Source organism: Vulpes lagopus, chromosome 7, assembly GCF_018345385.1.
Source record: "Vulpes lagopus strain Blue_001 chromosome 7, ASM1834538v1, whole genome shotgun sequence".
Taxonomy (NCBI): domain Eukaryota; kingdom Metazoa; phylum Chordata; class Mammalia; order Carnivora; family Canidae; genus Vulpes; species Vulpes lagopus.
In genome coordinates, this window is record NC_054830.1 from 71,563,943 (window position 1) to 71,579,431 (window position 15,489).

Below are 15,489 nucleotides of genomic sequence, written 5' to 3' on the forward strand. Positions count from 1 at the left end.
TGGCATTGAAGTTTTCTGTAAGAAAGATATTTTTAAAGATTTGAATCTTGGATTAAATTTTTCCTCTTAAAATGTAGAGAATAAGAATTTGGCTCACATTTATGAAATCTGAATGGGGAGAGTGTGCTATTTTAAATTGACAAGCATATGCAACATGCTTAGTTTTCTGATTTGCTTTTTAAGTTTGTTACAAGCTTTAGATTTTTCTCTTGACCCATTCAAGGGTCTTGCTTTCAAAATTTAGGCTATGTGCCACTAATCAAAGATGAGCTAACTCCAAAAGCAGCCACTGTATCTGAACAGTGCCTACTTTTCAAAAGGGCTAATGTGCATACTTAGTACACAAAGACACATGAATATGCATTTAAAGCAAAAGGCAGTCTATGCTGTGAATATATAACACATTTATATATGTATTTACTTTGAACCTGCAATTTTCCAATATATATTCACAGACCACGTCTTAACAACTCTAAGCAAGCCCTTGTACTGCACTCCTGTCAGATGGAATATATGAAAAGAATACAGAAATTAACTGTGGCAGGTGCATCAATAAGCCTCCAGACTCTCAGGATTTTTTTTTTTAAGTAGCAATAAAAAAAGCAGTAGAGAACTTATTGAAAGGTGAAAGCTTAAAGACTTTTCTGAAGGAAACTTCTCACAGGCTATGTTAAGGCTACTGGAAACTCCAAAAATTCAAGTGAGAAGGTTACTGACCAAAGATAAAATTAAATGTTTGGGTCACCATAATTGGCAACTCTGGTTTTGGAACTGACCGCATAGTTTTGTTTTGTAGGTGGAGTGGGTGGAGAGGACCTCCTGAAATGGATTTTATTAGCTAGTACAGGTGCCTGGTGGAAATGGCTGAAGCGCTGGGGGCACTGACATGGCCTGATATTTGGTGCCAGCAGTTCTGGTGGGAGAACATTGCTCCGGTGTAAAGCTGCAGCTCAGGACCAGGGCAAAGGCAGGGGTCAGCTCTTCACTACCCCCTGGTGGGATGAAATCCTGAAACTGCTCTGGAAAGACAAGGGCCCCTGGCAGATACCAAGGTCAATGGTATCAGAAATCAGCAGCTTAATGTTCTTTGCTGAAAAAAGAAAATATAAGAGTAAGGGGATATTTCTAGAGAAAAAAACTTATTTCCAGTATAATTTTAAAATAGACTTAGTGAGGGCCTCCTCCCCAACCACTATGGAAGAAGTTTGGGGAACAACACACAGTTAAGCTACTTAAATTGCAGTACGTGGGGTTTAATCATGCTATAGGATAGGATAAAAGCTCTAATCCTAAACATGAAGCATTGCATTAAATGATTTAAAGGAACAACCTGCTTTGAGCTCTGCTCATCCATGCAAGGATTATATAATCTCAATGCCCTAGCTAAATTCCTAATGTTTACCTAAGGCGCTGGTTAAGCCTCCCATAGAAGATGGGTCTTGTGGATTTATAACTGAAATATATAACCTTTTCCCTTCCATTTTATATTACAGCAGCGCTTGCTCTTGAGGCAGGAGCCTAGAAAGTCTAAATCATGTATCAGAGCCTTTTTCTGATAACAGAACCCACAGTGATACTCTGGTCACCATGATCAGTATTTACAGTAGAGAACCCTAACTGTGACTCTGGAGATGTAAGTACTGAACACAGTTTTGAAGATCCACCACAGAAAAAGACACAAACCACAACACAGAGTCAATGGCTTATAAAATTATTCAGGTCACCACATATCACAGATAATTTTTGTTTTTCATCTATTCTTCGCACTTGGGCAGAAGATGGAGGCAGTGAGCGAATAGCAATAAGGCAGCCCAGAGCTAGCTGGAGAATGACTCGCAATGAATGAAAGAGGCAGCAGGAATATCCAAACATAACCTCAAAACATTTAAATATTGCTAAAAAGCCTCTGTGAGGCTTTATAACACGTATCAAGGAATGAAGCTCATAAGAGAGTGATATTCTCTGTATTAAATATCTCTCTGCGTGTGCCCGTGTAATGTATATATGCACAGATGCATATATCTACTTACATGGCACACAAATTTACTTAGGGAAAACAGCCTGGCAATTAATTTGAAACTCAAATGACATGGTTACACATAGATCATAATTTCTAAACACAATGTTAGTAAAACAAAATTTATTTGTAAAACAGGACCTGTTATATAAAATGGCACACAATCAAGTTATACAAAAATACAAAATTTCTTTCTGATTACAGTTCTAGTTGCAAATGATAATTAGAAAGCATTCCTGGTGGCTTCCAAATAGCTGAGATTGCGAGCAAATGCAACAGGGAGCAGCAAGAGTCCATGATGTTGGGATGTCCAAGTGAGTAGAACCTAATTTCCAAATTCAAGACTTCCATCACGTCACTTTGGAGGGACATCTCCTAAAATAGCTAGCTCCTAGAATGTCTTCTGTTCTGATACTCGTCTTCCAAACTTTTTCCAATCCTAAATTTAGTTCCCAATGTTTCTTAATGTCCAAAATCTGTGTGGCTATGAAACAGAAGGTATTCCGAATTTTCTCACATTATTTGCTCTCTCATCTATTTGGATAATTGTTAGTTACATCATTATATTTATTCCATTTCAAATGATACAAAAGAGTACAATGATACTGTCTGGCTGATGTTAGATGTTAACTTCTGGAGAATTACTGTTTCAAAATAGCTATTCTCACAATGTTGGTTTCTCAGGTCTTGCCAAGATATGAGCTCTTAACTGTGTGTTTTTTTTTTTTTTTAAATCCAGACTCTTATTGCAAATATTCTGAAAAATCAGAAATATTACATGAGCTTTGAAAAGAAACCAAGGCATTTAGCAAATTTTAGCCTAGCTAGAGTAAAGAACACGGATACTAAAAAAACAAAAACAAAAACAAAACAAAACAAAAAAACAACCAAAAAACAAAAAACAAGGAAACAATTTACCTTTTGCAGCAATTTAAAGGTCTAACCCTTTGAAAGCAAGCACATGAGCAAATCGCTGCTTATTAAGCCCTAGTGACATTAATTGTATGCATTTCCATAATACCGGTCTAATTCACTAATTCTGGTAGGAGGCAATGCTTTCTTTCAAAAGATTCTTCTTCTATGGAATGATAAAATGCTGAGGCTTTTTTTTTTGTACAGAGCCTGTATTTAGTGCAATAAGTTTAAAAAATTTGCTCTGAAATATTTACTTTACATTAACAAAAATAGCTTTTTTTAAAAAAATCGTAACAAAAAGGAGTTATCGCATAAACAGATCATGAATTATTCTTAGCAAATTACACTTTTTTTTTTCTTAAAGCATTCACCATTACAATAAGCAGAACAATGGAATATTAGCCATTCATATCTGGTAAGCTTCAGGAATAAAAAAGAAAAACAACAAGAAACAAAAAACCCCAAACCCATTCCCAAAGAAAAAGAATATTCAACACTTGAGGATCAAAAAAATATAACCAATTCTTCAGTGAAACATTGTAGGATTCTGGATACTGAATGAATTGCCTAGGAGAGGAGCACCTGCCAGTATGTTTTCAGATTTTACAGCAAGCATTTGAATAAAATGGCCACTTAAGCCTGAAGCCACTGAAGTTCCTTAGAAGCAGAAGCCCAAGCACTGGAATCTGCAATGCTTTGTGTTCCATGATTCTCTCCCTTTTTTATTCCTCCCAGCATTACTTAATCAGCAAATCAATACACAGAAACTTAAAGGCTAAAGTTGCTGGGCACCCCAGCTTCCCTTCAAATCAGGCACACAAATGTGTGGAGGATGCTACTACAGTAAAAAATGAAAAAAAGACAAACTATAAGAACAAAGTTTGCATAAGAAAGATTATCTACCCTTTTCTTTTTAACCTACTCTCTTATAGAAGCTTAGGGTAAACTACAAATACCTGAGGAGTTGGTTACTTTTTAATGTTGGCTGACAAATGCATGAGCTATTATGAAAATTCCCATATTGAGTCCACTAGTATGTTTCTAAAAGTAAAATGACATGGCTTCTTTGATTGGGGAAAACTGATTGGAGTATCTCCTTATTTATCTGAAAGCATATGCCTAGTCTCATACCACTAGGACTTATGCATCAGTAAAATAAGACCTTGATTTTATGCATACATCAGGGAAAATCACCCCTGAATAAACTTTAGACAGAGAATTCGGTACAATCATTTTACCTAATTTAAATAACTAAAGTTAAAATCTCCTCTAAGTTATTAAAAATGTTAATCAGATATGAATCTTAACATTTCCATTAAGACAATTACAATTGAAAACATTAAATGACGGCAGTTGCCTTGTAAAAGCCACCCGTATGAAAGGAGTACATGTTTGACAAAAATAAGCATAAAAAAGGTATTAAATCCCTGTTCCTTTTCTCTGATTTTGGCTGATTATGTGTGTGTGTGTATATACATATACATATATATACACACATACATATACATATATACACACACCCACACACACAAATACATAGTTATGTGTATATATTGTTTTGGAATGTCAATGGGTTCCATAACGGTCGGCTAGGTTCAAGCAGAACTTGCTCCCGAAGCCTAGAAAACAAAGTCATACAGAGTATAATCTTAGACAATTACCATTAAAAGGAGATCATGAATGATGTTACAAATACATAGATGGTGATAAGCGGCAGCAAAGCAAAATGGACTGAGAGCCTTTCTCCTTGAACTTCTCTATTCCAGGGGCTGTAATTCCTATGAATGTTGAAAATCACACTTCCTTTTGGGGGAATCTTTGAGATATGTAGAAGAATACGTCTATGGCCTAAGTTGCTATAGTGTTCAGGTTTCTTTTCTCCCCTTTCCTCTATAAATTCTTTCCTGTACGCGGAAGGCTGGAATGTCTCTTTCTTAAACTTCTACATCACATTTGATCAATTTTTCTAAAATCATTTTCAAAGATTTATAGGATGACCTCACAAACCTTTAAAGTTTCCTTAACTGGTGAGGTTCTCTCAAAAAAAAAAAAAAAAAAAAAAAAAAAAAAAAAAAAAAAGCCCAAGAGTTAAACTGGAAGTACTTATTTACTTCAATGGTCTCCTGTCAAAAGGGAAACTTAAAACCTCATTTTTCCTGAATGTTATTCTATAGGCAAAAAGTAAACCCTAAATTAAAATATCCCATCAAGAAAGAAGATAGACAAGTGAACTTAAAGAGCAGATTGTACAGATACAGCAAAATAGGTATGACACTTTTACAGAATTTTCATCTAAGGGAACAACATGTGAATTAAACCAAGCAAATAAAAATAAGCAATCCTAAATTCTATCAATCCCTAAATTTGAGTGACGAATTTCTCAGATAATTATTTAGGGACACATCCAAGAGAGTGGTCAACTCTTATCATGCTAATTTAAAAAGAGAGCTAAGAATCAGAGCTACTGGTTATGCTTCAAATTTTTAACTACCCTGTAAGCAACATCTCAACTTCTCTCCTGGGAAGTTTTTAAATCATATAAAACATCATTCTTAGAGATCAAATGCTATAATGTCCAAAGCACCAGAAGAACAATGCACATAAAAGATAGATTTGGGGACATAGTGGAGGGTTTTGCCATTAATCAGCAAGCAATGAACTGATGAACAACATAAAATAAAAGCAAAATATGAATGAAGATTTTAAAGCAGTGTTTGAGTTAAGGGACATTAATTTAAAACTGAAAGTAATATTGGAAAAAAAAATCTTTCTAAATCTTGGCTTCCGGTAGAATGCCCCATAACTTGGGCAATTCTCCTAGTATTATCGCCAATGAATTAGGGGTTTAAGTAAGAGAATTCTGCATTCTGGTCTACCGCAATTTATCTTTCACTAAAGAATGATGCAGAAATACATATGCCAATTCATGGTCAAACTAAGCTAGTCTAGACCTCCAAATACTTCTCCCTTTTAAAAAATGATTATTACCGACAAATGATTTAATAGAAAAGTGTCAACCAGTGGAAAGGCAGAAAAGGGAGAGAAAAAATGGCTTGCATTTTAAGATTTTATGTTTTACCTTTTTAAGTTATAGGCTGGGATCCTTATTTACTGAACAAGAAAGACGAACAGTGGCAAGAAGAAAGCCTTCCTCATTTCCCCATGCCACCAGAAGGTTGGCAAGAACCTTTATTGCTGTCCCCTCAGCCAGTGTCAAGTAAGAGGGATACAGAAAGAAAGAAAGGGAAGGCAAGTAACCAGACTGGGGGGGTTGCTGATGCCCCTCGCTCACTCAATGCAGTTCTGGTAGATGCAGGCTTAATTAAAACTAAGAGCTCGACATCCCTTTACTTATGATTAGAGTGATCTGTACCTTGGGAAGTAAACATTGAAGTCTTGACTTTATAATCATCAATGCTATTAAAAGTAACACCAAAACATGCCCTGGAAGGGGTTATGGAGGAAAGAGTTTATTCTAAACATTCTGCTGAGGTTTTAATTTAGGTTGAATATACAATTATTTTGCATATCCATATAGCCTTCCTCCCTCCCTATCTTAAAAGGACCCATTTTCTTTACTCTTGTATACTTAAATAGGGTTGTTTTATATTATGTATTTATTCTTAAGATGGAAACCTATGAAATCAACCACTTACTACACTATAAAGAAGAAAGAAGAGTCTTCATCTCATACTTTTGGAGGTTATGTGCAATTAGAAGGCACATTATTTAAAATGAACTGTTTAAGGAGGTAGGCAATCATATAATATCTTGTAGTAACATGCCCTTTAAGAACAATACATTTGTAAAATATGCAGTAATTACACAAATATACGCAAGAGACATCTGTCATTATGCAGAGGTGGGAATATCTGTGGGAAAAGCAACTCAGGACTCTTTTACAGTGATTAAGTTGCTTTTTTTTTCTTCAAATGAAAGTAGAGTACTTATAATACATATATCACTGACCAGAGATCATTTATCCTTCTCACAATTAAGCTGAGGTTAGAGAAGACCAGGTTGTCTTACTGAGCGGGAACGTGAGTGCTGATGGAAATAAACCTTGTTGGCTACTGAAAAATAGCTTAAGAAACAAAGAAAGTACAATCCAGGCAACAGAAGAAAAAGTCAGCAAAGGGTAAAAGACAGGAACAGAAACAAAACAATATTTAAAAAGTGGGGGATATGAATTTTAGCAAGTTGAAAGGAATTATCACCTTCCAAAAATGACAAAAATCAGACTGTCCATTCAACCGTATAACCACATGTTCAGTCTGATGAAAACCAAACACTGACAGTTAAAAAGACACCCCCCCTTGAGCCCCCCGCCCACCTCCCTGCCCTGCGTTGAACCAGCAGTTTTACTTTAGGGACAAAAGAGCCTCTGCCCACCACAGGCACAGGAAAACGATGCTGTTCCTTTCAGCTTACTTTTACAGAAGGTGACCTCAGTTGTGACAAGAATTCTGCAATCCAGGTGATGGGTAAACACACAAACAGAAAGAGCAGCACGTCCTGCGTGATACAGATAACCAAAGCTTCTCCCGAAGAAGTGCAATCAGTGAAGACAGAGAGAGAGAGGAAGTGAAAATGAAACTCTTGGAGGCCGGCCACCGCCTCATCTCCACCTACCATCGGTTTTAGCTCTCTGGCATCAGCAACGCCTCCCTTACCAGCTTCTTTCATTGCTTTTCTACTGTTTTCCACAAACTCCTGCAAAATATGGACCAGATTGCATGAATTCTTGGGTCCTTTCAGATGATGGTTGGTAGATGACTTCTAAGGAGCATTTACATTTTTTATTCTATGTTAGTAAATGGATGGCCTGAAAACATAGCAGTAAATTATATTTATTAACTCTACACAAGAGCTGCTAAATTTGTGTGGATAGGCTGCAATTTGTCAAGATAAAATCTTTTTGATCCATTCGTTGTGACCATAATACTGAGGCTCAAGGTGAGAATGTTACTTCTATTTGGAAGAGAAAATACCTAACTTTTTTTTTTTAAAGGACTGTTTTCCCAGACTTAGGTTATTGTTTTGTTGTTCTACTTTTTCCAAATCAAGGTTAAACGGAACAACAAGAGCATTTTACTCCATACTCCAGCATTTACGCCCTCTCTTTAACCTTAGAAGGTAAAAGAAAGCATCGATACTACTATGTCCAGAACACAGTTTTTACCAAGCCATAAATGAGCTACTTAAAAAAAAAAAATGCCTATCTGGCTTTGAAATTACTCCATAAAGCAGGAAGACAGGAAGTAACAACCAGAACTTGTGGTCAAAAGTAGTTAAAATGGGATTGTGCCCCAAAGGAGACATTTCTATCCTGTCAAAGTTTATGGAGTACTTCTCTATTAAATATTTCTCATCATTCTTACAGGAAACACTAAAAGAAGAAAAAGTGTATTTTTTTAACTCAGCTTCTGATCAGGGGTTTAAAAAACAAAAACAGATTCTTCTTCCTTTTTTTTTTTATCTACACCCACATGGCACTGGAATTTATAACCCCGAGATCTAGAGTCACATGCTCTACCGACTAAGCCAGCCAGATATCACCAAATTCTTCTTCTAAATGCCTTCATCAGCAGGGAGGTAGAATGCTCACAAGTCAAATTCCATCATGAAGACAACCAGTTAGAATTATAATTTAGACATTATGAAAAAGTCCAAAATTTAGCTGATGGTGTTCTCAGTGAAAGAGATCATCAGTACCAAATATGTCCGTTAAATCATTTACAACTTTTGCAATTGGGGGAAAAAAAAGGAATCTATTTTATTTATTACCACATTTATTTTAGATTTAACTAGATAAACCATACTCCTGGGCAGAGGACTTGTTATCTTAGTGTCTAATATTTAGTCTTCAATGTTACCTACTCTTCAGGTAGGAATATTTCACTGCTTAACAGCAAAGTATTATTATTAAGAAGTATCCTTAATTTGGTAGCATTTGACATTGGTAACAGTATTTGAACCATTTAAATACGGTTTCTAAATTTTTAAAAAATTTCTATTGAGATTCGAAAACAGGGAAGCTGCAGAGGCTATATAAGTATAAAGAATGTAAATGTTAATACCTGTGTAAAGATGTGGATCTTGACTAATGGAAAATAATACAATCAGGGTCTGTTCATCTGTATTCATTACGCAACACCCTCAATTTGGCCTGGCATACTTAGGATAGTGAGTTTTAGTGGGGTTGATGGCAATAATATTTGGAAAGGTGATAGATGGAGAAATACAGACAGGTACTACAACCTAGGAAGTCTTTGAGCTCCACTTTAGGAAAGGGCACTGAGAACATCAGTGGTCCAATGTTCCAATTCAAGGGCTAAAACTCGGTTTAAAAAGTCAATTCTAGGGATCCCTGGGTGGCGCATCGGTTTGGCGCCTGCCTTTGGCCCAGGGCGCGATCCTGGAGACCCAGGATCGAATCCCACGTCGGGCTCCCAGTGCATGGAGCCTGCTTCTCCCTCTGCCTGTGTCTCTGCCTCTCTCTCTCTCTCTCCGTGTGTGACTATCATAAATAAATAAAAATTTAAAAAAAAAAGTCAATTCTATTCCATCTAATAGCAGAGAGGGAGGCAGTAGTATGACATAATGTGAACTCAGGGCTAAAGTGGGTATGGCTACAGCTTGGTGTATTTAAATTTTCCCATCCATGCCAAGGATGGGACCTTCTTCCCTGATTTCCCTATGACTAACCTCATTCCTGAACACTACAGGTATAACTCCAAATTACTCAGTTACATATACTAGGAGTGAATTACAGAGAACGTTTTGCAAAATATTTTCACTAGTATTTTTACCCCTAAAGCAGTCGAGGGCATTTGAAGTACTTACCATCAGCACTTTATCCATATAGAATTCTCTGCCAGGGCTCCCATCATTGTATTTTGTATCAATGGCAAAACACAAGAATAATACATCCACTACCATTTCGTAAATGGACAGGAAGCAATGAGCGACTAGGAAAGCAAAGAGGCAGACGATGATCAGAGGCAGCACCCATACTGTGTAATCTTGCTGGTAGTTGAGCAGCATAATCCCAGCTAAGCCTGTGCTGCAGACTATCAGCACCTGAAGCAGAGAGAACAAAGAGGACACTTAATAGCCTACAACAGAAAATCACCATTTCTTCATCATTTGCAGACTTCAAGTTCCCTTCAACATTGTAAATGATGGTCGCATACATTCATTCTACCTCAAGTTAGGAAGTATAATTCACATATATCCACAGACACGTATACATATATATCACATAAATAAAACAGAATCCGTTAAACACGTCTGGTTTAAATGAAAAATAGTCATGTTTTCCAAATGTTATGCTGGTTCCTTAAAACTTCCCATATTTAAGCACCTTTAAAACTTCCCATATTTAGCAATTTTTAAAATCAAGGTATGCATATTTTAGAAAATTCCTCTAGTAGCACTTAGAAGAAAATTACTGACATTCCAGGGTGTTGCTAAGTACTTTTTTCTAAGCACTTTTACATATATAAAACAGTATTATATATGAATCATTAAAATCTATTCATTAATATTTATAGCATCATTCTAAATGTTTCATAAATACTTAGCCACATAATTTCATTTTAGGGCTGATTTAAAATTTGACTGGGCTTCTCCAACTGGAGACTTCTATTGTTTTCTGGTATAAATAATGCTGCAACAAACATCTCTAAGGGTTCTTTCTTTGTTTCGTATTTTATTTCACACAGCATACGTGGTGAATTTAATATGATTTGCCTTGAAATTTAGATTTGGATTACCTTGTGAGGAAAGAGGTTGCCACAAACATCCATCATAGAAGAATACAAGAAATAGCCAATTTGCTTATTGTCAAGAATGACCTACTCTGATCTTTCCCATGCAGCACTTTACATTTCTTGTGGTTCTTTTAATACATTTTAGTTCGGTTTTTCAATCTCTATGAATGGTTTATGGCGAACATTATCATCCTCATTTTATAGACTGGGAAATGTGCTCAGAGATGCTAGGCAACCTGCCCAAGGTCACAGAGTAGAAGAGCAGACACCACCCAAATAACGGTGTTACAATGCCAACTCCAGCACTATTTGTAGGTAAAAACTCAGGAAATGCTTGGATTTGAATATAAAGCAGTAACAGGTTTTATTGAATCCTGAACAGAGTTTTGCTCAGCCCCTTACTTGGCCTACCACCCAGCATTAAATAACAAAGGAAAAGAAAGAATGCTCTAGAATAACAGCAGCCTTTCCTTGTCCAGTGCTGAGAATGGTTTGATTGAGAATTCTCTTGCCTTTTCCCTACTATTTATCCACACCAAAGCACCTCTCCCTCATCATTTTAACCAAGAGTTATAAGGCATTAGGTGAAATATTGATCAGGCTATAAATGACCCTTCTCAGATTTAGGGAGCAAATCTGGGTTTGTCCAAAATTTGAAAGACCCTCCACCATTTTTTGAGGCACTCAGGAATCCTCTTTAATAGTTACTTATTTTCTGGGGTGACTTCTACAGATAGCTAATTATATCTGTTTTCTTTCACTCTTTTTGGTTTTTAGAATCAGTTATTTCTTATACTCATCTTCAAATTTTTGATATTCATCCTGCAGGACTGAGGGTCTTTTGCTCTCATTATACCACCCGAAGTTAAGCCACATTTGAAATGTTAAAGTCAATTAAAGGGAGAAGGTATGGCTCAGACAAACCAATGCTGAGACCAAAGCTGTTGAGGTGGGAGGCTAGATATTGTCATATGAGAAAAATCTTCAAGAATTAATGATATTTAGCCAAAAAGGTCAAAGAAATATAATAATTACTTCCAAATATTATGAAAGGGTATCATCCATTTATTCAAGCAGAGGATACATTAACGGTTCTCAAACGATAGAGGAGATAGGTATCACTTGGGGAGTTTGTGAATAACACAGATTCCTGGGCCCCACCCCTAGAGTCCAATAAGGGGAAGCCCAGCAATATTCATTTAAAAAGTACCTAAGGTCATTGTGATAAAGTCCACAGCCTGTAAGAAGTACTGGTCTGTATCAGTGATCTCCATACTGATCACAAATACCCGAGGAGTATTTGAGGGGATCACCTAGGACTTCAAATTGTCTTTCTCATTTATTGAAATTTTTTAATACTATGATTTAGAATACATAAATTATTAAACACAGCACATATATTAATAAATATAAATATATTAGGAAGTGGGCTCAAAACTTTTTTCTAATAAGACATATGATTTAAAAAGTTTTGACTCTTCTGCAGGAAGGAAGGGGTGCTAGTTTTGTAATCAGAAAGATGTAGATTTGAATCACAGAGTTAATACTTTTTAGTTTTGTAACTCGAAGCAAGGTCAAATTTAACCTGAGTCTGTTTTTCTGCCTTTAAAGGAGACATAATAGTACACACATCCCTAAGTATTAAAATAAGGCATTCTGAAACCGTACAGTGCTTGGCAATCATTGTTTTTTCCTTTCATTTCCACCATAAATCTTGCATTTATGATGTCCTTTCCACATGGAACTCAAAGTTTTGAAATATTTTGTTTACCAGTAAAATAGCACCTATAAGTAATAATTCATATCCTCATTTTTAATTAATCAATACCAAATAAACTTCCAATGATTAATGTTAGAAAAAGTATTATCAAATAGAGATAAAATAATTTCACACAGAAGTAAGGAGCTTGAGATTTTGTGGGTATTTTTGTATAGTTTTATTGGGCAAATATGCACTATCTACTGGACTTGAAAATGTTTAAATAGCTTGTAAATCTCTATTTTTATCTGTGGGGGCCCTATAGGCCAGTGATCACAGTTCACAAGCCACTACATTAGAGGACCTAAGATCCCTCCCAAATCTAATTTACCATGCCATGAAACTACTTGGGTTCCATGGAAATGGGATCCATGGCACTGTCTTTGGTTTTCTTTTAAATTTAGGGATTTTAAAATTAAATCTTAAGTTTTAAGACAATTTTGAATTCATGGGTAGGTGTGAGAAATAACACAGATGATTCCATGTACCCTTTACCTAGTTCCCGTCAATGATTACATCTTGTAAAACTACACTATAGTATTGTACAATCTCATAACCACAGTATTGACATCAACATAGTCAAGATACAGAACATTTTCATCATCACAAGGATCCTTCACCTTACCCTTTTTATGACTATTCCTATTCCTCCCCCAACCCCATCTCTAACTGGGTGACCACAAATTTGTTCCCAATTTCCACAATGTTGTCATTTTAAGACTGTTTCAAGCCCCACATTCGGCATAGAGCCTACTTAAAAAAAAAAAAAGGTATCTAAGAATGTTATATAAATGGAATCAATACAGTATTTAATTTTCTGGATTGGAGTTTTCCACTCAGCAAAATTCCCTCATGATTAATCCAAGTTGTATATTATCAATAGTTTGTTCCTGACACTTTTATTTTTTTTAAATGACTTTATTTATTTGAGAGAGAGTGAGTGAGTGAGAAAGAGCACAGGCAGGGGGAGGGGCAGAGGGAAAAGCAAACTCCTTGCTCAGCAAGGAGCCGGGATGACATGACGTGGGGCTTGATCCCAGGACCCTGGAATCATGATCTGAGCCAAAGAACAGACAGTAGGTGCTTCACCAACTGAGCCACCCAGATGCTCCCTGTCCTTTATAATGCTTATTCAGATCTACCCACTTGAACTATCTGATCAGAAAACTATTTCTGCATACTAGTAGCCACTTTTAATTGTAACGAAAGAAATGCTTTCAAAAGATTTCCTGCATTCTGTGATCAGAACTACATTTTTAAAAAGATAACTAAAGAATATTTATCTCAGTATGTTGAAAACCCAGAAGACTTTATTCCCCTCTCAATTTTTTCCCTCCTTTTTTAGTATCTCGATTAAAAAATAATTTATCATCCGTGGCTTTTTTACAGTGTTACAAATTTTGTATTATTCCAACTTATATGTTTCTGGAAAGCAATTTAGCAATGTACATCAAGAAACCTATTATGTACTTTGACTCATTAATTCCACTTCTATGATTCTGGGCTCAGGAAATAAGGATCGACACAGGCAAGGATTTGTATACAAAAGTTTCACAGTATCATACTTTATATTCATAAATGAGAACAGTTTAACCGTAAAAAGAAATTGGAGGTTTGGTTAAATAAATGATGATACAGCAATTGCTTAACCATGTTTAAAACATTTTTAATAAAATAGGAAAAGCTCATAACATAATATGAAGTGAAAAGAGGGATATAAAGCTGCCTTTTCTACTAGATTTTAAATTCTTTTTATTGACTAGTATATAACCAGTACCCAGAAAAGTCCCTCACACATTAGTAGTGGGCATTCTAGAATATTTGTGGGATGAAAAAAAGGTTATGATAAAACTAGAGAAAAAATTTTGACAGGTCACTAAGCTGCTGAAAAACTCAAAGTCAATTTTAAAATATTGTATTCTATCATCTCTATATTTCTCCATTATAGAAAAATCCATATTTATTTATTTTTAAAGATTTTATTTATTTATTCAGAGAGAGGTGGAGACATAGGCATAGGGAGAAGCAGGGTCCCTGTGGGGAGCCTGATGTGGGACTAGATCCCAGGACTCCAGGATCACGCCCTGAGCCAAAGGCAGACACTCAACCGCTGAGCCACCCAGGCATTCCAAAAATCCATATTTTATAGAGATTATTATGGTAACATAGGGGAAGGGGTTTCGAATCACTCATATTTTCAATATCTAAAGATATTTTCAATTCCAAAGATAATCATTAACATTTTGAGATAGTAATTCTTTTTCATATGTACATTCTTAAACAGTACTTAACAGTACTAACAGTTTAAGTACTTAAACAGTACTTAACAGTGATAGTCCAGTAGTTTTACTCAGCCTTTTCGCTTATCATATTATAAACTTTTAATGAAAAATATGGTCTAATAGGTGAATAATAGTCTGCTATTATTTCTAACCATTTCTCTATTGTTAGGCAGTAGATTTAAAACAATTTTTTTTTTAAACTTAAATTCAATGAACTAACATGTAGTATATTGCTAGTTTCAGAGGTAGAGGTCAGTGGTTCATCAATCTTCTATAACGCCCAAGGCTCATTATATCACATGACCTCCTTAATGTCCATCACCCAGTTACCCTGTCCCCCAGATCCCCACCCTCCAGCGACCCTCAATTTGTTTCCTAGAGTTCAGCATCTCTTATGGTTTGTCTCCCACTCTGATTTCATCTTGTTTTATATTTGTCTCTCTTCCTCTATGGTCCCATTTTGTTTCTGGAATTCCACGTATGAGTGAAATCATATGATAATTATCTTTTTCTGATTGACTTATTTTGCTTAGCATAATACCCTCTAGTTCTATCCATGTCATTGCAAATGGCAAGATTTCTTTCTTTCCTTTTTTTTCTTTTCCTTTTTTGATGGCTGGGTAGTATTCCATGGTGTATATCCATATCTTCTTTATCCATTAATCTGTCAATAAACATCTGGGCTCTTTCCATAGTTTGGGTATTGTGAACATTGCTGGGTGCAGGTGCCCCTTCAGATTA

The 15,489-nt window shown here is 35.8% G+C and overlaps 1 protein-coding gene across 5 annotated transcripts in view; it reads right to left on the reverse strand.

Moving 5' to 3' along the window:
• The window catches only part of SLC44A1 (solute carrier family 44 member 1), a 201,745-nt gene that overhangs the window by 48,735 nt on the left and 137,521 nt on the right, over positions 1 to 15,489 (reverse strand). For 3 of the 5 annotated variants that reach the window (XM_041761057.1, XM_041761060.1, XM_041761059.1), the window contains 3 exons: positions 9,779 to 10,015; positions 7,565 to 7,645; positions 2,126 to 4,551 (listed from right to left, as the gene is read on the reverse strand). In XM_041761057.1, coding sequence (XP_041616991.1) covers positions 4,528 to 4,551; positions 7,565 to 7,645; positions 9,779 to 10,015 — 342 coding nt within the window. In that variant the 3' untranslated portion in view covers positions 2,126 to 4,527. Of the gene's footprint in view, positions 1 to 2,125; positions 4,552 to 7,294; positions 7,646 to 9,778; positions 10,016 to 15,489 lie in introns of those variants that run through there. The other 2 variants (XM_041761058.1, XM_041761056.1) reach the window with 2 other exon arrangements.